The sequence below is a fragment of the Drosophila bipectinata genome, chromosome 2L (assembly GCF_030179905.1).
Source record: "Drosophila bipectinata strain 14024-0381.07 chromosome 2L, DbipHiC1v2, whole genome shotgun sequence".
Lineage (NCBI taxonomy): Eukaryota > Metazoa > Arthropoda > Insecta > Diptera > Drosophilidae > Drosophila > Drosophila bipectinata.
In genome coordinates this window covers 5375220-5398157 of record NC_091736.1, presented here as the reverse complement: position 1 = coordinate 5398157, position 22938 = coordinate 5375220, and the positions used below count along the sequence as shown (strand labels likewise).

The following is a 22938-nucleotide window of genomic DNA, read 5'->3' as shown; positions in this document are numbered from 1 at the left end:
CTCTTAAATGTAATTTAAATACTTTATTTTCTTCTGTTAAATTAAAAAAATTATTCGTTACAAATACTCGGAAATTTCTATCGTTGGAACAGGCGACTCTATCCATTATTTACTTCTTTCTACTTGCCACTCATCTCATCTTTTTCCGGATGCGCTTTGTATTGGGAATGATACGGATGTTCCGCAGTTGAAGCTTGCATTGGGTTGTAGCCGCCTTTCTGACTGAGATGCAGTAAATGGCTATTGGTGGGCTTGTACACGGTGGCCAGTTCCTGGGCCAGCATGAATTGTTCCTGCTCCGGAAAATCGTGTTCACAATGGTGTTCGCCGCAGATCTTGCACTCATAGATGTTCGGTCGGAGTGTGTTGCGAATTCGCTGTGGAAGATTAGTCGTAGACTTATATCACTAATACGTATAAGTATTTTAAAACTTACCTCCCAAAAGGTGTCACCGCTGGAGCGCAGGAAGTTGATCAGCGCATAGCCCGGAATACAGATCAGTGAAAAGGAGGCAAACATCCATCCTATGCCGTAGGCCCAGTCCGGATAGGTATAGCGTCCATTGTGGTAGGTGGGTTCGTGATAGTTGATGAGGCTCAACACCCAGATGGCCTAAAAGGTTTCAGGGTTATCATTCATAGCCTCCATTTACAGACAAGGAAGATGTCTCCCTTTACTTACAAAAAGCAGGCAAGGTCCCAAGACCAGCCAGCAGGACTTTAGATACAAAGAGGGTGCTTTCCCGGTCATCTGCTTGACGTTCTTTGACAGTCGACCGGTGCCGTAGAACCAGGCAATAGCTATCATCTGGCAGAAGGCCAGAAACATGATCGTCACGGATGCGGCGTAGTGATCCATCAGCTGGAAGTAATAGATGCCACCCTGGATGATGTTTGGCATTCCGAAAAGGCAGGAGATCACGCAAACGAAGAGAACTACTATCTCGTGGTAGCCCAGATGGCGTTTGATCCACCTCGGGAAGCCGTCCTGGATAGACGTCACCACGACTTCAACAATGGCGAACTGCGAGTTTAATCCTAGGCAGAGGAGCATAAAGAAGAACATGACGGCCCACAACTGGGCGTACGGCATCTTGGCCATCGCCTGAGGGTACACCACGAAGATCATGCCCGGCCCGTCCCCAATGACATCGCGGACATTGGTGTTCTGCTCCAGAGCCAGGTTTCCAAGCGTGGAGAAGGCGAATATTCCCACCAGTAGGCTGGTTATCATATTCACTGCACTCACTGCCACCGTGTCCCGCAGGATATTGTTGTTGTACTTGTTGTAACTGGCAAAGGAGATCATCGAGCCGAAGGTGATACCCAGGGAGTTGAAGTTTTGACTCGCCGCATTGATCCACACATTGGCGTTCTTCAGCTCGGACCACTTTGGCCGGAAGAAGAATCTCAGACCCTCGGCTGCTCCATCCAGAGTCACGGCCCGTCCCATCAGGATTATGATAAGGACGAACGGGAAGGTGGCTGTGAAGTAGCGAACTTTCGCCGAAGATTTAATGGACTTCCATGTGGCAAAGTAGACCATTAGCCAGGCACAGATCAGGCAGGCAAAAAGCTCCCAGCGCATCATTCCCGGATCCTCCAACCCGCGACTAATCTGGAGTACTTTGTTTCTGGAAAGAGAAGGTTTTTGGTCACAATCTAAGCCTCCATTTAGTGATCCTATCCTAGACTTACTCGAAGAACTCCTCAGAGGGTGTGCGGGAGGTGTCCGGCGCAGTTATGTTCGATCCCTTTGGCTGCGGGACCCAGCAATCCGGCGTGTTCCATCTATAATAAATATTATAATATTTTCTTAGCTTTAAAAGAATACCAAGTCTTGTAACCTGTTGCTGCAGTCCACCCAGGGCATTTCGGTTTTGAAGGATGTGAAAAAGTAATAGATGGAGTAGCCAATGATGACACTATAGTAGGTGGACATAAGAAACGAGACAACGACACTGGCCAGGCCGGCTCCTGCAATAAAAAAAAAAAAGTATGAATCATAAACTGCCATGTCTTAATCTTTATTTAAAACATTAAAGTCTATGTGCATGCCAAGTGCATAGAAAAAACGTAACCTTAATTGGAATATGTATAAAAATCGGACCGGTTTTGTTGGGAATCGCATGTCTAGACTGGAGGCACTCATCTGCATAATTGTCCATGTGACGGCAATTGGATTGGAATCCGTCCAATGTGGTTCGCGAATCTTGGTTAAATAGTTTTGCACGTCATTAATATTTATAAACTGGCCTCTGCCTTGTCGCGGGGCGTGTGGGCGTGTCAGCAATGCAGTTTGTTTGGCAAAATATTGACAGTAATTAAGCGTTTCCATTGTAAGCCTTTTTGCTAGATTCATCTCGCTAATGATAGCCTTAGCCCCACAAAGGGGATGAAGGGAAAAGCGGATGGAGTTTATTTTTCCCGCTTTACCTTCAAATTTTCACGCCACATCCACAACAATGATCTTCTAATTAGTTTCCATCCGTACATGTCTAACTGGAGCATTAGTCTATGGACGCACTCAACTAGTGTAAATCTGAATGAATAATATTGCTCGAAAAAAGCTGGTTAAATATTATTCTGACCTTGGCCATGGACTTGGCTAAAACAGAGTTGAACCTTTTTCTGTTTGTCATGGTCGGTGGGCACACCTTGTTTCCCATTGTATTCTTTTATGTTTTTATGGAGGCTTGAAGTTCTGGGGATGGCGCCGGAAATCGTGACGAATCTAAGCATGTGACGCCATGGACTTGATTGTCAACGGGGATTTTTTTGGGCATAATATTAAAATCATAAAAGCAATGGCACCAATATGGTTATTTTAAGCCAATTATGCTTAAAAAAAAATAATACTCGTACGACCTGTGGGCTCAACAAATAGAACATAGAGGAATATAATAGATTACATACCTTTGAACAGTGGGCACAGTTGACCTAGCGCTCCGATGGGTCCTCGGCCAGTATATTGACCCACGGAAAGCTCCATAAACAGCAACGGAATGCTGCATATGAACAGTATTATGCAATAAGGTACGAGAAAAACACCTGAAAAAAAACACCAAATGGGAAAATATTTATATACAATATGCACCCATGTCCGACAGCAGCTATGCAAATAATTTAAATTAATTATAAATATTTGAGATCAACAAAAGGCAATTGCATAAGTCCGTCATGGAGATTATCCCAGCCACTGTCCGTCCCCTCGTCATTATAAGGAGGTCGTGTGCCAGTTTTTCGTGGCAGTTGGATCAGCTAGCTCATTATAATTTCCCAGAGAAATACGTAAATGTGGGGGCCCAGCTCCAAGTCTCTACTGGTCTCAGCGGTGTAAATGAAGATGGACGCAGGCCTCCGAGCTCGCGTGATCGAGACACCGTCCAGATGATGACAGTGACCGCTCTATTTTGTGTGTCGTTGCTGTGCTCAAACAAATTTTAATTTATGGCTTTTAAACGCTAGAGCGGAAATGCCGCTTAAAGCGAAAAATTGTCAAATGTTTTTAGAACAGAAAACAAAAGCTACCCCGGTGTCGTCGCACAAAATCAAAGCAACTATCTCACCGACTATCTCTATATCTGTCTTATCGCATGTAAAGTTTTTTTTTTTAGCGGCACTCTTAGTCACTTGCCGGACTCTCACGACTAACTTCCGCCAAGCCTTCCCTGGTGTAGGCCTCAAATTTAATGTGAATTTATGAATTAACTGCCGCTGACCCCTGGGAACATTTCCGGCAAGATGAAAGGTTTACACTCAATATCAAAATAGCTTTATTAAACTACTCATTTTATATTGTAAATCTTTACTTACCACCTCCACTTTTATAGCACATGTAGGGAAAACGCCAGACATTTCCCAGACCCACCGAGTAACCGATGCAGGCCAAAACGAACTGCATCTTATTGGCCCAGTGTTGCTGGCGTGGCTTCAGCTGGGCCGCCTCGTCGGATATGTCCAGGTAGCTGTCATCGTCATCGATGCCCAGCGGCCTAAAAAAGCAAGAATTGAAAATAAATGGCCTAAAAATAACTCTCTACAGTATATGGTAAATCTCAGCTATCAGATGATGTGTTTAAATGCCTTAATTGCAATCGTAATCACATGCGCCCCGGACCAACAATGGGGGTCTGGCCATTGGAGGTGCCAACTGCCGGTTGCATTGTTGCCGGAGAATCTGAGCTGGGGCTGTCATGTCATGGATGGCAGCTCAATGGGGTGCGATGTGGGTGGTGGTGTTGTAATGAAATAAACAGTCGTTCGTGTTTCAGTTTCCCCCTACATTGTTTGTTTCCATTAAATCCGGAAAATATTGAGAATATTCATTTAACCATTACGTCGCATGACAAAATCTTCGTTTTTTAATGCCGAATTAAAAGGTAACTGGCTTAGATTGACTTGGAATATAAATTGGGGATTATGGTAGCTAGAACTCTAATTCCTTTTATGAATTCACATAAAAAGAAAGCTTTATACTCCACACTCTACAACCCCTTGAAGAGTTTTTTAACTTTCCTATATAATACTTTAGATACTAGCATATATAAATAAACTGTTTAGCAAATTCAACATTTACTCTCTATTGTTGAGTAGTGCTAAGTCTGGTATAAACAGTCCACTTAACCATTAAATCATCGTCCATGTTTAATCAACAATCAATTGCTAATGCTTTGGGCAAACAAATCACACGATCACATATCGGAGACCAATAACCGCCAGACATGGCCTGATTCCAGTCTGTTATGCAACATTTTGAGATATTCTTTTCGATCGGGGTCTTACACTTTGGCCACCCGGTTGAACCGGAAGAAGGACTGCTCCGAGTGCTTCGACGACTGTGCGTCGTAATCCTGGCGATTTGGCATATCAAACTTTTCGGAACTCTAGTTTCGGGAAATTGTCTGATATTTCTTTTCGTTACTACAATACTATGCTATGTGGCGACGTCCTTAAATCACGTTATCCATGCGCCATCACTAGAGTCCTGGAATGCGAGGGGCAGAAGGTCGAGACTCTGGAACAATTTTGGGACTACGAACTGTACGGTTCTCGAGCTGTCGCGTTACTAACTACTAATCTGGAACTTTTTACGGCCCTCCAGCCTGCAATCTCGCAGTTTAAGATGCACACAATGGAGTGGTAATTGCTCAGGTCAACACACATACCAGTGGCGATCTATTGATCTAGTTAAGGAACAGTGCTTAAAAATAGAAGGTGTGCGATCGACACGTTCCGGGCCCGTTTGGAATCATGTGGCGTTGGCGCCCGCGCCCAAAGATGCCACAATGGTGTTAAAAACGCCTGTTTGCCAAAAGCTCCACACATTGGCTTTCTATGCTAAGGTGCCAAATGTTGGCCAAATTTGCTGCCAATATTAGATCGTTTTATCGCCACCGTATTGTTATACTAATGGCCCTTAAATTACACTCGACTACAAATTCTTAGAGCCCAACTTACGGTGGTGTCTGCGGATTAACCATGTCGAACAGCTCGTTGGCCGTGGTGGGCACCCGACGAATGACCAGCTTTCGCCCGTCCGTGGATCCAATCCCGATGGAGGCCAGTGAGCGAACCGAGGTCACATCGGAATAGATCTGGTTGGAGGCCAAGTCGTGAAACTGATAGGAACTGCCGCTCAGCGAGGCCTGCGGTTGCATGTACAGCGGATTAGGGGCCTGTAATCCGGATGTGGCAGCGGTAATGGCTCCGACCAGGTTACCACTGCTGTTATTTAGACTGGGCAGGTAACCTAGATGAATTTTTGATAAAAAATATTAAAAAAAACTATTTATAATATTATTTAACTATTTATTTACAAACTGTAATGTACCCTTTTCAAAAGGTATTAGTATTTAAAAACTTACAGCCGTACTATAATTAATAGTAAAAATTTTACTTTTGTTTTTTTTTTAACTTGAAACTTTGTATTTTTATGGTCTATAAAAATATTACAAATAGATTTACCTTTCGTTGGATAAAAATTAATATTTTATGCGGCTAACCTAGCTCAACATACCTAGGTTTATGGGCCAAGTTATCTTCTCTAATATTTTTTTCAATTTCTAAAATTTTTTAAACTCTATTAATAGTTTATTATTATCAAAATAACTGATCAGTATTCACACTCAAGAGTCGTAAATGTAATTTCTTTGTAAAACAAGGTTTTCAAATACTTTTTCAAGTGCATGGAATTAAAAGTCTTGGAGTGGTTTCAAAGCCAAGTAATTGAGAGACCTGCAGGTACTTGGAACGTTAATGGGTGGGTCACCAACCTGAAGCCACGGAGCGCATGCTGCTGTGGTGGCTGCCAATCCGAGCACGGAGCCCCATGCTGAGCGGAGAAATAGCCATCGCATCTCCGGCCATGGTTGTTGTGGTGGTGCAGGTCAGGGTGGCGGGCGATGGCGAGATGGCGGGCACAGGCGCAGACACTGGTACGGGATCCACGGGCTGGGCATCAGAGTCGTCGATGGTGAAGGTAACCGTTGAGGTCGACTCGGCCGCTGTTGGTGGCTGAACCTGCAGATGTGACGGCTGGGCTTGCAACACCTCCGAGTTGGGCCGTGACTTCACAGAAATCTGACGGAGCGGAGGCTGTTTTTGGAGCGCCGCCGCCATGGCTGCCAGGGATGTTGTAGAGCTGGTCTGACGGAAGGGCAGTGGTCCCGCTGTGGAGCCTGAGCTGGGTGTTCCAGGCGTTGCCGGGATAATGATAAATTTGTGGGCCCGCGCCGAAGGTGTCCGGATGAGTCGAGCCTGCTCGTCGCCCTCGTAGCAGCTCTCCGCTCCACTGTCCGACAGTTGGCTGTGCCGCAGAGGCGATAGTCCGCTGGGCGGTGCCCGGCTTGTCACCGGCTCAGGTGCGTTGGGCGTGGCAGAATCATCTTTATTGTCAGACATTTTGACGGTCACTTGCTTTGGTCTTGGGCAAATTCGTGTTTTTTAGTTGTAGATATTAGTTGCTGGTTACTAGTTGCTAGTTGCTATTTAATTTATGCTTTTTTTAAGTCACTTTATCATAAAAGTATTTTGGTCTCGAACTGTTGTTGGTTTTTGCACTGGTTCTGTGATGCTGGGACCACTTTCATATCTATCATTTTTAATGTTCGCAATCTGCGATTGCGAGTTCTAGTTGTCACAATTTTAAATCACATTTAAACCTTGAGTTGCACAATTTTGTTATTATTTACCGTGTCAGTTTAAGCTTTTCAAAAATAAACTGAATCATGTGAAACGCACCACCACGAGTTATCTTTATAAGCTTTAATACATTTGATTTATTTCTTGAAAGTGATTCAAATTATTTCAAATGTCTATTAGGGCTACAAATGTATCAAAACAAGCTCTTAAACTTTTCCATTTGAAATGTTTGGGTAACTTAAAATAGAGTTTATTATTTACACACGGTTTGTTGTTATCTTACAAAAACTGGCAATGGCGCAACTCGCTTTCTTGGGAATTCATAAAAACAAACACTTGCACTTTTACAAATCATTGCTGCATCATTAAAATGAACATGTTTGTTGCTTTGAGTGGGGAATTTTTTCAAAACCTTCTTATATATATATATATATAAAATATTTTGTATTTGTTCATATAAATAAACAACTTGAAGTCTTGTCCCATTTAATTTTATTTAATTTTATCACCGACACAGATAAACCCTAGCACGAGCTCCCCACATTAGCGCACAGATACTCGCACTTGACTTGACAGATACAAATTTGTATCTTATCGGTGGGCTCCACCTGAAAGGTTTCTCCTTCACCTCCATCTTCCACCGTTCCACCGGTCCCCCCTTGGGCCACCTTCTTTGACAGCATTTCGACGACAGCTTTCGTTTTGATGATTTTGAATGACGCTTTTTTAGTTGCCAGCTTACCCATATCGGGCTTTTTCGACTCGTAAATTCAATTTGAAAGTTTTTGTGGATTTAACCGAAGCGGATGGACTGCGTCATGAGCACGCGATGACATTTGTTGATTTGCTCTAGTGACTCTTCGGTCACGACCGCGAGGCCCAAGGGTCACTGAATATGAAGAGAACGGCTTAACGATGCCGCAATTAATAATTACGCATCTTACATTGTCTATATTATACATACACTAATGTATATGTATATGAGCACGTTGGAGCTTCATTGTAATATAGTATGGATATCAGGCAGAGAAAACTTGTAAAAATGTAAATTTTTAGCCAGAGAACGCGGCGCGAATAATAGCAATTTAACTATTTTGAAAGATTGGAGCGGAGCCTAAGGCAAAGCCGAAGTTAGAATACCCTTATTTGTTGCCCAATAGTCCAAAAGCTTAAACTTTATGTACGAATTATGTAAAAAGCATGGAAGGCCAATGGTTCACCGCGAAGGCTATATCTTTGCCAATTTCCATCTGATCCTTGAGAGGAGTACCTCAATCGATTTGTGGATCGATTCTCCACAAATCTGCATCAAAATCTAAACACCAATTATTTTTTCACTTTTTTGTCAATTTTTCTGATGGGTCCCTTTCAAAAATGCTGAAAATGCATGGGAGCCCAATATCACCCACCGCGAAAGCCATTTGCCAATTTCCATCTGATCCTTGAGCGGAATACCTCAATCGATTTGTGGATCGATTCTCCATTAATCTGCATCAAAATCTGGACACAAAATATTTTTTCACTTTTTTGTCAATTTTTCTGGTGGGTCCCCTTCAAAAATGCTGAAAATGCATGGGAGCCCAATATCACCCACCGCGAAAGCCATATCTTTGCCAATTTCCATCTGATCCTTAAGAGGAATACCTTTATCGATTTGTGGATCGATTCTCTATTAATTTGCATCAAAATCTGGACACAAAATATTTTTTCACTTTTTTGTCAATTTTTCTGGTGGGTCCCCTTCAAAAATGCTGAAAATGCATGGGAGCCCAATATCACCCACCGCGAAAGCCATATCTTTGCCAATTTCCATCTGATCCTTGAGCGGAATACCTCAATCGATTTGTGGATCGATTCTCCATTAATCTGCATCAAAATCTGGACACAAATTATTTTTTCACTTTTTTGTCAATTTTTCTGGTGGGTCCCCTTCAAAAATGCTGAAAATGCATGGGAGCCCAATATCACCCACCGCGAAAGCCATATCTTTGCCAATTTCCATCTGATCCTTGAGCGGAATACCTTTATCGATTTGTGGATCGATTCTCTATTAATTTGCATCAAAATCTGGACACAAAATATTTTTTCACTTTTTTGTCAATTTTTCTGGTGGGTCCCCTTCAAAAATGCTGAAAATGCATGGGAGCCCAATATCACCCACCGCGAAAGCCATATCTTTGCCAATTTCCATCTGATCCTTGAGCGGAGTACCTCAATTGATTTGTGGATCGATTCTCCACAAATCTGAATCAAAATCTGGACAAAAATTAGTTTTTCACTTTTTTGTCAATTTTTCTGATGGGTCCCCTTCAAAAATGCTGAAAATGCATGGGACCCCAATATCACCCACCGCGAAAGCCATATCTTTGCCAATTTCCATCTGATCCTTGAGCGGAATACCTTTATCGATTCGTGGATCGATTCTCTATTAATCTGCATCAAAACCTGGACACAAATTATTTTTTCACTTTTTTGTCCATTTTTCCGATGGGTCCCCTTCAAAAATGCTGAAAATGCATGGGAGCCCAATATCACCCACCGCGAAAGCCATATCTTTGCCAATTTCCATCTGATCTTTGAGCGGAGTACCTCAATCGATTCGTGGGTCGATTCTCCATTAATCTGCATCAAAATCTAAACACGAATTATTTTTTCACTTTTTTGTCAATTTTTCTGATGGGTCCCCTTCAAAAATGCTGAAAATGCATGGGAGCCCAATATCACCCACAGCGAAAGCCATATCTTTGCCAATTTCCATCTGATCCTTGAGCGGAATACCTTTATCGATTCGTGGGTCGATTCTCCATTAATCTGCATCAAAATCTGGACACAAAATATTTTTTCACTTTTTTGTCCATTTTTCTGATGGGTCCCCTTCAAAAATGCTGAAAATGCATGGGAGCCCAACATCACCCACCGCGATGGCCGTATGTTTGATAGTTTTCATACTATCGGAATACTTTAATCGACTCAAAATAAAGCATGGAATTTCAACCACGTGTGCACAAGGCACATTAACTCCCACACCTACTTTGAATTTGTATCTAATACTAATAAATCACTTGAAAAGACAAAGTCCTGAGAAATATTGTCAAGTCAAACAATGGATAACCAAAAATGACATCAAACAACACCCATATAATACTTTATTGTAAGTAGTAAACCGCAGAAGCCAGGTTGCGGCACCATAAAACAGATGTTCTATTCTTGGCATAATTCCATCCGATTGTGGCGGGTTGGTCTATAAAAAAAATTAGCACCTCGACTTGTTAATGAAAACTGCGCCCATCTCGGCTGCTAATCGTTATTGGAAAATGCTCCATTATACAATACTTTTGTTTGGTCAGTTGTTGGCCCAAACAAACAGATATTAAATGCTGGTTTAAATAATTGTTTTGCTGCACTCGAGAACCAAACAAAAAACGACAACATCCGAAATATTAAGATAATCACACACTTTAATTACGGCGATAATCAAGAACGCCAGTAATTGAAGTTAATAATGTAAATTTTATTCATTTTGTCACTTGGTTTAGAATTTGATTCACTTTTTCCTCTAGTTTTTTTTTTTGTTGGGCATTTGATCCAGCGAACAATGCCTAATTTCAATCATAATACGCGTAATAACATAATCAACACAAATTATATTACCCGACAACGTCAATCGGTCGGATCAAGATAACGCGGCGTATACTTGATACCCAAAGCGATTGCAGTTCGGGGTCTTCAACTTTCGGTTGCGATTTGGCAAGCTGCCGCACTTTCGAAGGCAATTCCGAGTTAAATTACGGATTGGACATAGGTCCATCCAAGAGACCCGGGACAAAACGTGCCACCACGCGCGATGTCAAATGTCGGAATGATCCGAACCACGTTTGCAAATATCGCTTACACTTGTGGTCGCGACACTTGGATAGCGCTCGGCTCCCAATCTTCTCTCCTTCTCTGGATCGGTGTTGCTCTCCCTCGCTCTCTATATATATATACCAGTATATAATGCTCTATGTGGGTATATATCTCGCCCGGAGAGTCGGCTTTTGTTGATAGCGGCCAGATATAACAACAACTACATCGGCGGTGCCCGTAATGGGCATAATGAACCACGTCTTTGGGGTAAGCGGGTTAAGCTTGTTCTCCGTCCCCCACAGCTTGAATATTAATTCTGATTCTATGACCACACAGAGCCAGTGGAAGAAGAGCGGTTCCAATTCGGCAAAGTATGGCATATCAGCTTGATAAGTTAAATGGCCAGATTTGAGTCAAAGCAAATTGAAACGCTGGAGGCATATTTAATTTAATTAGGCCTCTCTGATCGCCACTAACCATTTAAAATAATTGGAAGCATAATTTGTATTTTTATATTTATTTATTTATTTATTAGTTTACAATAAGCGATTACAATTATTTTCGTTTCTCGTTTTTTTTTTTGTTTCTTTTTTAAATACAATTTTTTATAAGTACAATTTAACTATTGTTTTCTTTTTACAATATTCATGTTCTTTTCTTTTTTTTTATATTTGCTGCCAGTGCAAAAAGTTTCGTTTAGAATCAAATTTAATTCTATTTATTGTTTTTTACGGTTGTTTGTAAAGAAAAATAAAAGTGTTTGGTAATTGTGAACGATGATGCGTTTTTAAGATTTGTGCACTTGATCGAGTACCTTTTCAGAGGTACCCTTTCTGGATTATGGAGTTAAGAAAATAATTTTATGCCTGGCTAAGTAGGGTTCGGATTTGAGAATCAAAAGTGGGAAACCTATACACAATAATGCGCTACTAAAAATACCATAGAGTTTTATTTTGCCCGTGTATTATTTACAAATTCTGTCTCTTTGTGTTCGTGTCTGAGTGCGAGTTTATTATTCATGGTATTTTTCTAAAAGAAATTTCTGTTTCTTTTCTGCTTCTGCTTCGGCTTAAAGTAGTGACTATACATTTTGTTTACGTTTAATAATATTAATTTAAAACTTCATTTTTTTAATAATTTAATTATCCAGGCCAGATTCCGAATAAGATCCCCCAGCTTGCTCGCATCAGAAACAGAAGCGCTGCGTAAACGGGCGCCGGAAACGAAAATTCGCTGCATAGTTTCCGGCGCGTTGACAACAGCGCCCTCTTCCGGATGGAAAAGGTACAGGATCCAGGATATCGGGCACTGGTTCGTTGCCTTTTTAAGTACTCGCTATACTTTTGTCTCTACACATTAGTAAGTTAGTGGAAGTATCTCTTTTGCATTAAAAACAATCACAACAATTTAATATTAATTGACTAAAAAACTACAAAAATAATGGTTAATCGTAGTAGTATTATAATAGTAGTAGAGTGTTGTAAAAGTGGTCGAGGGACAGTGGTCAATATCAAATCCTCCATTAGTCGTCGTCGTTGCAATTAAAATTAAAACAAACCTAGTGTTTCCTATGCATTAGATCTTATTATCTTTTGTGCGCGATTCACGCCTCAGTGGCAGTTATAGTTTTGTCTGATTCTAACGATTCAATTTGATGTCTATATCCTCCGAGCCCCGAGTCTGGTCTGTTCTTCCAAGAGAGAGTGTGTGTGTGTTTTGAGATTGTTTATAATCCATCTGGGATATATTGAAATATATTGTCCAGTGGTTATAGCCGGGGCTGCGGGGAATGTGCCATCATTGAACGCTTACATACTGCTAGAGAGTATTCTGGGGTGCATTGTTCTGGTTGGTTTTTGTTGGAAATCAAAGGCAGTTTTCAATTCTAAACAGGCGAGTTGAGTTCACGATTAAAATTATGCAGGAAGTAGTTTGCAGTGTGTGCGGTTGTGTCTGTGCTATAATACAAAGTGTCGTTGCTGCTAACCCACACCCTAAAAATATTCATATAGGAAGTCTTTAGTTGTACACATAACAATATTAATATTGGTAATCCGACTAATGAAGAAGTTGTCGTTAGAGGACGAGAATTCGTTTGTAGCTTCTAGAAGATTTCCTCACGTCTGTTTGGCAGTTAGTCTCTTTCTATGTCATATCGGCAGCTAAACGTACAAACACTACGCGGAATTCTCATATTAGTGGAAGGAGAATACTATTAACGTTAATACAATTAATAAAATTATTTTCTTAGGCTACTAAATTATTTTCGCTTTGCTTTTCATTTTCTTTCTTTTTACACTTTCCATCCTTTAAAGTTTAAAGTTTCGTTTGCTTTCAGCTCACAACTGAACTTTTGTTTTTCTTTCTGGTAATCTTTAAATTAATTCGCGATTAAAGTATTCTTTGTTGCATTTTGCATAACTTTTTGCACGTGCCTTTCAAATATTCACATAGTTTTCATTTGCATTTCATTACCAATTGGTTTGCCTTAAAATCTAAAGATATAGCTAGATGTGTTTTGTATGTCAGTGTATGGTTACGTTACGTTTAGGATAGGTAGTCCGGCGTGGGCTCTGGCACAGCGTCCGGATTGGCGAACAGCGGGTTGGGGAACTCTGGCGGATGGGGCAAAGGAGCGATGGTCTTGGGGCGTCGTCGGTAGGCCATTAGCCAGCAGGACACAGCCACGGCCACAGCTACAAGAGCCAGCAGAGCCGTGATGACCAGGGCAATGATCAGACCCACCATCGAAACGCAAATGTCCTCTACACGCTGAGCCGCCGGTTTGACTGCAAGAATAGGATTTATAAAATAAGACTCTATTATGTTAGAAGATCCTAATTTCAACTTACTGTTGGCATCATTTAGTCCCGGTCCACTGCGCTTCTCGAACGTCAGGATGGCGTTCGACGAAATGGTGATCTCTTCGCGCAGCTGACCCTCCACACCCGAGTTGGTGGCGATGGCGGTCGAATCGGTGGAGTTATCGGCAATGGAGCGGCGACGACGTCCGAAGGCGTTATAGCCGCCGCAGTTGACAGGCTGGCAGCGTCCGAAGCAGACGCGTATGTTGCACTGGAAGCGGATGTTGTCGCTGGACGGGAATTTGAAGGCATTGAAGCTGGCCAGCAGGCTGTTGGTGTCCGGATTGTACTCCCAGTTTCCGAAGATACTGGTGTCCGTGGCACAGCCATTTTCATCCGTCACCAGGTACTCGTTTTGCACATTATCCTCCATGGTCTTGGCAATACAGGAGCGGGCAAAGCCTCCATAAATGGCTAAAGAAAAAAAGGTTGTATTATTATAAATTTCATTAAGAAGGTTCAAGTTTAAGTTCTTACTGGCTGGCTCCACATCCACTTGCAGCTTGAGGTTGTCGCCGATTTCGGCAGAGTTGATCTCCTCGCCCTCGTTGGTGATGATGCGCATCTGGCAGATGGGCGGTGGTCCGGTATTGGCAATGGTTCCAGCAGTAGTCAACATAGAGACATTGAAGCCCAATGTGACATTCTTCTCGCCGGTCTGGTAGACACACTTGATGTTGTAGGCCTGAGCCTTGTAGGTCACCAGCTTGGGATGCTTCTGGATGACCAGCACGAAGCTGGCTACATCCTTGACTGCCTGCATACCGCAGCTTCCGAAGTGAACGCGGAAGATCTCAGTGCGAGGCACTGTCTCTCCGGCGAGATTCACGACGCGACGACACTCCTCGTCCTTGCTGTGGCCCTTCACGTAGAGCACGCCATTGAAACCAGGCTCAGTGATGTGAATCTCCACTTGAACACCATCGGCCAGACAACTGACCACCATGTCGGGGCGCGGGAAGTCGGTACGGAAGTTGGTGTGATTGCAGTGCAGCTCCGGATTACCAGTGTATCCAGTAATGCACTGGCACTGGGCGCGATGGTTCACAGCATTACAGAAAGCATTCACGCCGCAAACCTTGGTGAGGCAAGGATCCTCGCAGGTCTTGGTGTCGAGGTTGCAGTATCGGTTGTCGGCACACTGGTCGTTGCTGGTGCACTCTGGTGGCTCGTCTGGCTGGCATTCTCCGCGTGGTGTCAGGCGGTACCCCAGTTCGATTGGACAAGTGCAGCGTCCGCGTTCATCGATTACCATGCCGCGCTCAAGGGCGCAAACACAGTGTCCGGTCTCGTCGATGCGGAAGCCCTGTTCCACCAGACATGGTGTGCAGTATTCGTAGACATCCAGGGCGGTTCCCGGCGGGCAGACACACTGACCGTCGACGTCGCGCACGAAGCCCTTTTCGATGACGCACAGGGATCGCTTGTCGCACTGCACGGCTGCATTGCCGGTGTATCCTTCTAGGCACTCGCAGATCATGGTCCTGACGGGTAGGGTATCTCGAACGTGGCACTCGGCATTCACTCCGCACGGCTGGGTGGCGTTGCAGGGATTGACACATTCTCCACGCAGGCAGGCTCGTTGGCTGGGACAGTCCGCATCGCTGATGCAGATCGGTACATGACGTTCCGATTCGCAGCCATTCTTTCCGGGCACAGTTCCTGGCGGGCAGGCACACTGCGGCCTGTGCTGGTACACCTTGCAGAGTTCGTCATGGCCACAAATGGCGGTGGTGGCGCAAGGATCATTGCACTTGCCATTCACACAGGCCTTGTCCGTGGGGCATTCGTCGTCGGAGCGACAGCCCAGCGGAGTGCAAGCAATCCTGGCGTTTCCACCATGACCCGGTATGCACTCACAAACGGCGCGATGCTCGATGGCCAGGCACTGGGCGTTGGTGCCGCACTGCTCACCCTGGCAGGCAGGGACGCAGAGCTGGTTACGGCAGGCATGAGTTCCAGGGCAATCAGAGTTGATGGTGCACTCGATCTTGGCGCACTCAAACTCGGGGTTACCCTCGTATCCCTGGCGACAGGTGCACACTGGCTTATGGTCCTTGATGCGGCATTCGGCGTTCAGTCCACAGTTGCAGGGATTTCGGCAGACGCCATTCAGGCAAGACTTGTCCGCGGGACAGTCTGAGTCTGAGATGCAACCACCCACCTTTGTGATTCCTGTGGTGGGTTTGCAGCTTCCGCTGCCACTGCTGATGTAACCATCCGGACAGATACAGATCATGGTGCGCACAGGGGACGTGGGAGTCACCTGGCATTGCGCAGGTCGTTGGCAAGGTTCCAGGACTTGGCAGGGATCAACACACTGTTCGTTAATGCAGGCCTGTCGGGCGGGACAATCCGTGTCCAGTTGGCAGATGGGCTGCGGCGGAGGACGGCAGTCCACGTAGGGATTGCCCAGGAAGTCGGCCGGACAGCGGCACACAGCCAAGTGGTTTTGAGGTCGGCATTCCGCTCGCGGAGCACATGGGTTGTGGTAGACGCATGGGTTGACGCACTGTTCGTTCTGGCAGGTCTTGTCTGTGGGGCAGTCGTTGTTGCTGCTGCAGCCAATGACGCGGCATCGATCGTAAGGATTGCCTCGGTAGCCACTCAGGCAGCGGCACTGCGCCCTGTTGGACTGGACGTAGCACTCGGCATTGGGTCCGCACGGGTCGTTGATCAGGCACGGGTTGATGCAGTCGCCATTGATGCAGGCCTTGCCCGAATCGCACTCTCCATCCACACGGCATCCAATGGAGCGGCAGGCGGCATAGGGGTTGCCCTCGAAGCCGTCTTGGCAGCTGCACACTGCGCGGTGTTGGGTCACTTGACAGATGGCGTTGGTGCCGCAGTTGCAAGGGTTGCGGCATTGGCGATGGATACAGGCCTCCTGGTCCGGACAGTCGTGGTCGCTCTCACAGCCCGGCGGGCTTTGCAGGACCAGTTTGCGGCATTCACCGCTGGCATCGGGCACCTGGGACTCGGGACACTCACAGACCATGGTTCGCACTGGAACGCTGTCCAAGACACTGCACTGGGCAGAGCGGGCGCAAGGCGAGAGTACTGTGCATGGGTTCTGGCACTTGGCGTCGATGCACGCCAATCCGCTGGGACAGTCTCCGTCGTCTCGGCACACTGGCTCCACAGGTCGGGGTTCGCAGTAGGCATGTGGATTTCCAAGAGGCAGTTGCTCTGGGCAACGGCACACAGCGCGATGCTGCAGCGCCTGGCAGATGGCGTTCTGGGCACAAGGATTCTGCTGGCCACATGGATTCACGCACTGGTTGGACACACAGGCCAGGTTAGAGGCGCAATCGTAGTCAGAGTGGCATTCCAGGCGCAGGCAGCGCACGAAGGGATCGCCTTCCAGTCCGACGGGGCAGCGGCAGTTGGCACGATGGTTGCGGCCATAGCACTCAGCATTCAGGGCACATGGATCCGTGACCAGGCAGGGATTCACGCACTCCCGGTTCAGACACTGCTTGTCACCGCTGCACTCGTCATCCGACTGGCAACCAATAGGGGAACATCCGAACTGGGCGTTGCCGGAGAAGCCTGGCTTGCAGTAGCATACGGGGTGGTGGTTCCTCACCGAGCACTCGGCATTAGGTCCACAGTTGCAGGGACTGGCGCACTGGGTGTTGATACAGGCCTCGCTAGCTGGGCAGTCGGCATTGGACTTGCATCCCACGGTGATAACATCCGAGGCTAAAGATAGGAATTGGATATGTTAGGTATGAACTTCATGAACAAACTCTTATGAAACTTACGTGGCAGGCACCTCTCCTGAGGATTACCGGAGTAGCCTGGTGGGCAGCGGCAGATAGCCTTGCGCTGCTGCACATGACAGTAGGCACCGATTCCACAGGCATCGGCGGCACAAGGATTCACACACAGCTCATTGCGGCAGGTCTTATCCCTTGGGCAGTCATCGTCGCGCGTACAAACTGGCTCTGGAACTCTCGGACGACCCACCTCAGTGGAGTAGCACTCAATGCGAGGGTTGCCCTGGAAGCCCTTGGGGCAGTTGCACTGGCCATAATGATCCCGGGCAGTACATTGGGCATTCACACCGCACCTCTTCAATCGACAGGCGTCCAGGCAGTTGCCATTCGAGCAAACCTCAGGGTTGGCACAGTCCGAGTTGTGTTGGCATCCGGTACTGACCACTGGGCGCTTGATGGGCACACAGTTGCCAGAAGTGTCCGTTACCGTATCGCTGGGGCACTTGCAGATCATGGTTCGCAAAGGCAGGGTATCCAGGACATTGCAGGTCTGTTGCGGGCTGCAGACATGAGGAGTGGCGCACGGATCGGCGCATCGCTCATTAATGCAGGCCAGCTTAGATGGACAGTCGGCGTCCTGGGTGCACTGAGGCTGCGGAGCAATCTGTGGGATGTCGCACTGGACGAACGGATTGCCTTGGTAACCAGGTCGGCACTCGCACTGAGGCTGGTGGCGACGACCCACGCAGATGGCGTTAAGGGCGCATGTCTCCTGTTCGCAAACTGGACGGCAGACACGGTTCAGACGGTCGCAGGCCTCGTGATCGGCGCAGTCCTCGTTGTACTGGCAGTGTCCGGTGATGCAGGAGATGAAGGGGTTGCCCTGGGTTCCGGCCGGACAACTGCACACGGCTTGGTGATTCTGTGGCAAGCACTGGGCTCCACTGCCGCAACGAACCTGTCCATGGGTGCATGGGTTGACGCAGTTCTCGTGCAAACAGGCCTTGTCGTAAGGACAATCGGCATTGATCTTGCACTCAGCTAAAGGTAGGTAATATTTAATATTATACCATTATGATATTAATCTCATTAGACTTACGTTTGTAGCATTGGACTTGTGGATCACCTCCCCAGCCAGCTGGACAGAAGCAAAACGGTCGGTAGTTCTGCACCCGACACTCGGCATTGCCGGCACAAGGATTGGCCTCGGCGCAAGGATCTTGGCATCGCTGGTTGATGCAAGCAGCGTTGGGTGGACATTCAGAGTCATGGGTACATCCGGCTGTGATTTGAGCTGGAAAGTCGAGAGTTCATTTAAATTTTAATGTTGGAAACAGTGATGGGTTATCATTGTACTTACGAGGCTGGTAGCAGTTGGTGAACGGATCTCCTTGGGTTCCCTCTGGACAGCTGCAAATGGCGCGGTGCTGCTGGGCCAAGCAATGGGCAGAGCGGGCACACGGCGAGGCGTCCAGACAGGGATTGACGCAGTTGCCACCGCGGCAGGCTTCCGTGTCCTGGCACTGATCATGCGATGTGCAGCCTTGGTCTCGAGCGGGTTCTGTAGTGATGATATAAAGGATTAGAATTCGGTCTTCAAGATACGGTCACAAATCAAAAGTGATCAAGTGCAACAGTTAAGAGTTATAGGGTGCAGGGCAAAGTATGTACAATTATAGAGTGCAACTGCTTAGGAGGTGCGACGCTATAAATGGTTTCAAAATTGCTCAAAATATATCATTTAATAAAGCACTTTATAAACATATACTGCTGCTGCAATGAGAAAAGCAAACTCAACAAAATAAAGCGTAAAATAATCTATTAAGTCGGCCAGTGCCAGCAAATCTTACCTTTGCGACATCCAATGTCAGCATCACCCACATAACCAGGCTCACAGCGACAGATCATGGTGCGCAGGGGCAGGGTATCCACAACCTCGCAGATGGCGTTGGCACCGCACGGATGCGTTACAGAGCACGGATTCTTGCACTCGCCGCCGAAGCAGGCCAGTTTGCTTGGACACTCGGCATCCATAGTGCAACCCTCCGGCTGAGCCGGCACCAGGTCACATCTTACGGCTGGGTTGCCACTGAATCCGGCGGGGCAGCGGCACTGGGCACGATGGTTGTCCACACGGCACTGGGCGCCGATGCCGCAGTTGCAAGGATCTTCACACCGTTCATTACGGCAGGCCAAATGGAAGGCGCACTCGTCATCCGAGCGGCACTCGGGGCGATCGCAGCGCACCAGAGGATTGCCGCGGTATCCTTCCAGACAGTGGCACCTAGCACGGTGATTAAAGTCCGCCCGACAGATGGCTCCGGTTCCGCACTGCGTAAATCCGCAGGGATCGACACACTTCTCATTGATACAGGCTTCCGTGGCAGCACACTCTCCGTCGGATCGGCATCCCAGGAGGTAGCAGTGCTGCAGGGCATTTCCGGTGTATCCCTCGTTGCAGACGCACAACGGACGGTGCAGTTGGACGTGGCAGCGGGCCTGGGCAGCGCAGAGATTCGATTGCTCGCATGGATTGCGACAGACCTGGTTGATGCAGGCCTTGTCATTGGTGCAGTCGCCGTCGCTGATGCACTCCGGCTTCGGTGGCTGGATCTCCTGCACCTGGCGCAGGCACTGGGCGTATGGAGAGCCGTAGAAGTCTGGCGGGCAGCTGCACACGGCCTTGTGGTTGATGGCACGACAGATGGCATTGATGCCGCAGGCATTCAGGCATGGATCTCGGCACTTCTGGCTCACGCACGTCCTGTCCCTGGAGCAGTCTTCGTTGATCACACACTCCGGATAGCTGCAGGTGGCAGCTCCGTTGCGAACGCGACAGATTCCGTTGCTGCGACACGGCGATGGCTGGCAAGGATCCACTGGCTCGGCCTGGCGAGGTGTCTCGCACTGGACGAACGGATTGCCCACCATGTTGGCAGGGCAGCTGCACACCGGGCTGTGGTTGATGGTCTGGCAAATGGCTCCGAATCCACACTCTCCCACGCAGGCATCCACGCACTTGGAGTTGATGCAGGCCCGGTCCTTGGCACAGTCTGAGCTCAGAGTACACTCCGGTCGGCAGCCCTGGACCAGGGGATTTCCAAAGAATCCTGGCAGGCATTCGCACACCGCCTTCTCGTTCTGCTCTCGGCAGACGGAGTTGGGGCCGCAGGGCGATGGGTAGCAAGGATCCGATGGCGGTGGTGGAGTCAGTAGACGTTGACACTGGACAAAGGCATTGCCTGTATATCCGGCTGGGCAGGAGCAGATGGGAATGTGGTTGTTGGTACTGCAAATAGCCTCAATTCCACAGACTCCTGGGCATGGGTTCTGGCACTTGTTGCGGATGCAGGCCTGGTTGGCAGGACATTCGGAGTTGCCAACGCATTCGGGACGGCAGCCCTCGTAGGGATTGCCGATGTATTCCGGCTGGCTGCATTCGCACACATAGTTCTCTCCCTGGACGCGGCACACGGCATTGGTGCCACAAGGAGATGGGTAGCAGGGATTCTTGGGTGTTGGCGGAGGAGTGGGCAGATCTGGAAATTGCGTAAAGGTAAAATATTAAGATTTATGTAAAGACTAGATCATAAATAGATGCCCTGCCTGATACAATATGCAAACTTGTTCTGGAAAGGGTCTTGGTCAAGGAAGGGGGCTTACTTTGGGGAATTGGTTGGCAGAGCCTGAAGGGATCACCCGTCATTCCAGCGGGGCACTGGCAATTGGGCGTGTGCAGGGTCACAGTGCACAGGGCGTTCTGACCACAGCTACCCGGGCAGGGATCGCGGCACTTCTGGTTCATACACGCCAACGTATTGGCACACTCATCGTGGCTGACACACTCCGGCCGGCAGTTGGGCGGTGTGCCCTGGAACTCCGGCAGACAGCGGCACTCAGCTTGACCGTTCACATCCCGACATTGCGAGTTCGGACCGCATGGGGACGGCGAGCAAACATCACGCACTATTTCCGGTGTTCTAGGGATAGGCTGGCACAGAGCATAGGCATTTCCGGTGTAGCCCGGACTGCACTCGCAGTGGGCTCTGTGCTGAATCGCCTGGCATACGGCATTGAGGCCGCACTTGCCCGGACAGGGATCCACGCACTTATTGTTGATGCAAGCGTGTATCTGGGAGCAATCGGAGCTGGAATAGCATTCCAGCCGGCAGTTGGGCGGCTGGCCAAAGAATCCGGTCAGGCAGGTGCAGATGGCATTTCCATTCCTCTCCGTACACTGGGCATTGTCTCCACACGGCGAAGGGTAGCAGGGATTGGGCGGCGTTTTCGGAGGTTCATCGCGAACCGGAGAGCAAGACACCAAGGCATTGCCCGTCATCCGCTCGGGACAGTGGCACATGGCTACATGGTTGACGGCATCGCAGAGAGCGTTGGGGGCACAGTGTCCTGGACAAGGATCCACGCACTTCTGGTTCACACACGCCCTGTTCCTGGGACAGTCCGCGTGCAACACCCACCCCGGCCGACAACCGCTGTACGGATCGCCCTGGTATCCCGGCAAGCAGGAGCATTGCCCATTGTTGCAGACAGCATTGGCGCCGCAGGGTGACGGCTGGCAGGGATCGGATTCAACTGAAAGAGAGATGGGACCAGACTTAGGGAAAAGTTCAGGGGGCAAGGGGTAGGCAATGGGCATACTCTTGGGGGGAGCAACTGGGGGCAGCAGTCGGCAGCTAGTAAACGGATCTCCGGTATAGCCGACCGGGCAGGAGCAACTGGGTGTGTGGTTGATGACACTGCAGCGGGCAGCGAAGCCACAGGCTCCCGGACAAGGATCTCGGCACTTTTCGTTGATGCACGCCAGGTTGCTGGGACACTCCGCATTAATGGTGCACTCTGGTCGGCAGTTGGGCGCCGCTCCCACGTAGTTGGGCAGACAGCTGCAGCTGGCTCCTCCGTTCACCACACGGCACTGTGAATAGGGGCCACAAGGCGATGGCACGCAGGGATCGCGGACATCCTCCGATTTGGGTGGCTTCGGCGGTGGAATGGGCAGGCAGCGGGTCAGAGCGTCTCCGGTGAATCCGGGCTGGCAAGAACATAGCGGACTATGGTTTCGCACATGACACTGGGCATTGAGACCACAGGCTCCGGGGCATGGGTCCTGGCATTTCTGATTGATGCACGCCTTGTCCGCCGGGCACTCGGCACTGATCACGCACTCCGGCCGGCACGAGGGCGGGGTGCCCACGAATTCCGGCAAGCACGAGCAGATGGCCTGGCCCTGCGATTCCCGACACTGGGAGTTGGGGCCGCACGGCGACGGTTGGCAAGGGTTAACATACTCCGGGGGTGTGGCTAGAGAGGGTTATAAATGGGGTTTTAAAACTTTGCACATCAGC

General features: G+C 47.9%; 2 protein-coding genes across 3 annotated transcripts in view; both read right to left on the bottom strand.

Moving 5' to 3' along the window:
• Nucleotides 1-3: 3 nt before the first annotated feature.
• On the bottom strand, nt 4-10995 carry ine (solute carrier family 6 member inebriated). 2 transcript variants are annotated; one of them, XM_070276694.1, is made up of 10 exons: nt 10795-10995; nt 6276-7163; nt 5461-5752; nt 3817-3995; nt 2917-3051; nt 1848-1977; nt 1699-1791; nt 683-1634; nt 437-613; nt 4-377 (listed from the first exon to the last, which is right to left on the bottom strand). In XM_070276694.1, the coding sequence occupies exons 2-10, from the start codon at nt 6901-6903 to the stop codon at nt 120-122; spliced, it is 2844 nt and encodes a 947-aa protein (XP_070132795.1). In that variant the 5' UTR covers nt 6904-7163; nt 10795-10995; the 3' UTR covers nt 4-119. The 2 variants fall into 2 exon arrangements, with proteins under 2 accessions (XP_070132795.1, XP_070132794.1); XM_070276693.1 differs by lacking the exons at nt 5461-5752; nt 6276-7163; nt 10795-10995 and adding an exon at nt 4786-5061.
• Nucleotides 10996-11514: 519 nt separating this feature from the next.
• dpy (fibrillin-like protein dumpy) overlaps nt 11515-22938 on the bottom strand; it is a 116302-nt gene continuing 104878 nt past the window's right edge. Inside the window, 9 exon segments of the mRNA XM_070277335.1 lie at nt 11515-13778; nt 13842-14267; nt 14331-17558; nt 17621-18616; nt 18675-18869; nt 18936-19136; nt 19426-21114; nt 21239-22168; nt 22235-22894. Of these exon segments, the coding sequence (XP_070133436.1) occupies nt 13537-13778; nt 13842-14267; nt 14331-17558; nt 17621-18616; nt 18675-18869; nt 18936-19136; nt 19426-21114; nt 21239-22168; nt 22235-22894 (8567 nt within the window). The 3' untranslated portion in view covers nt 11515-13536.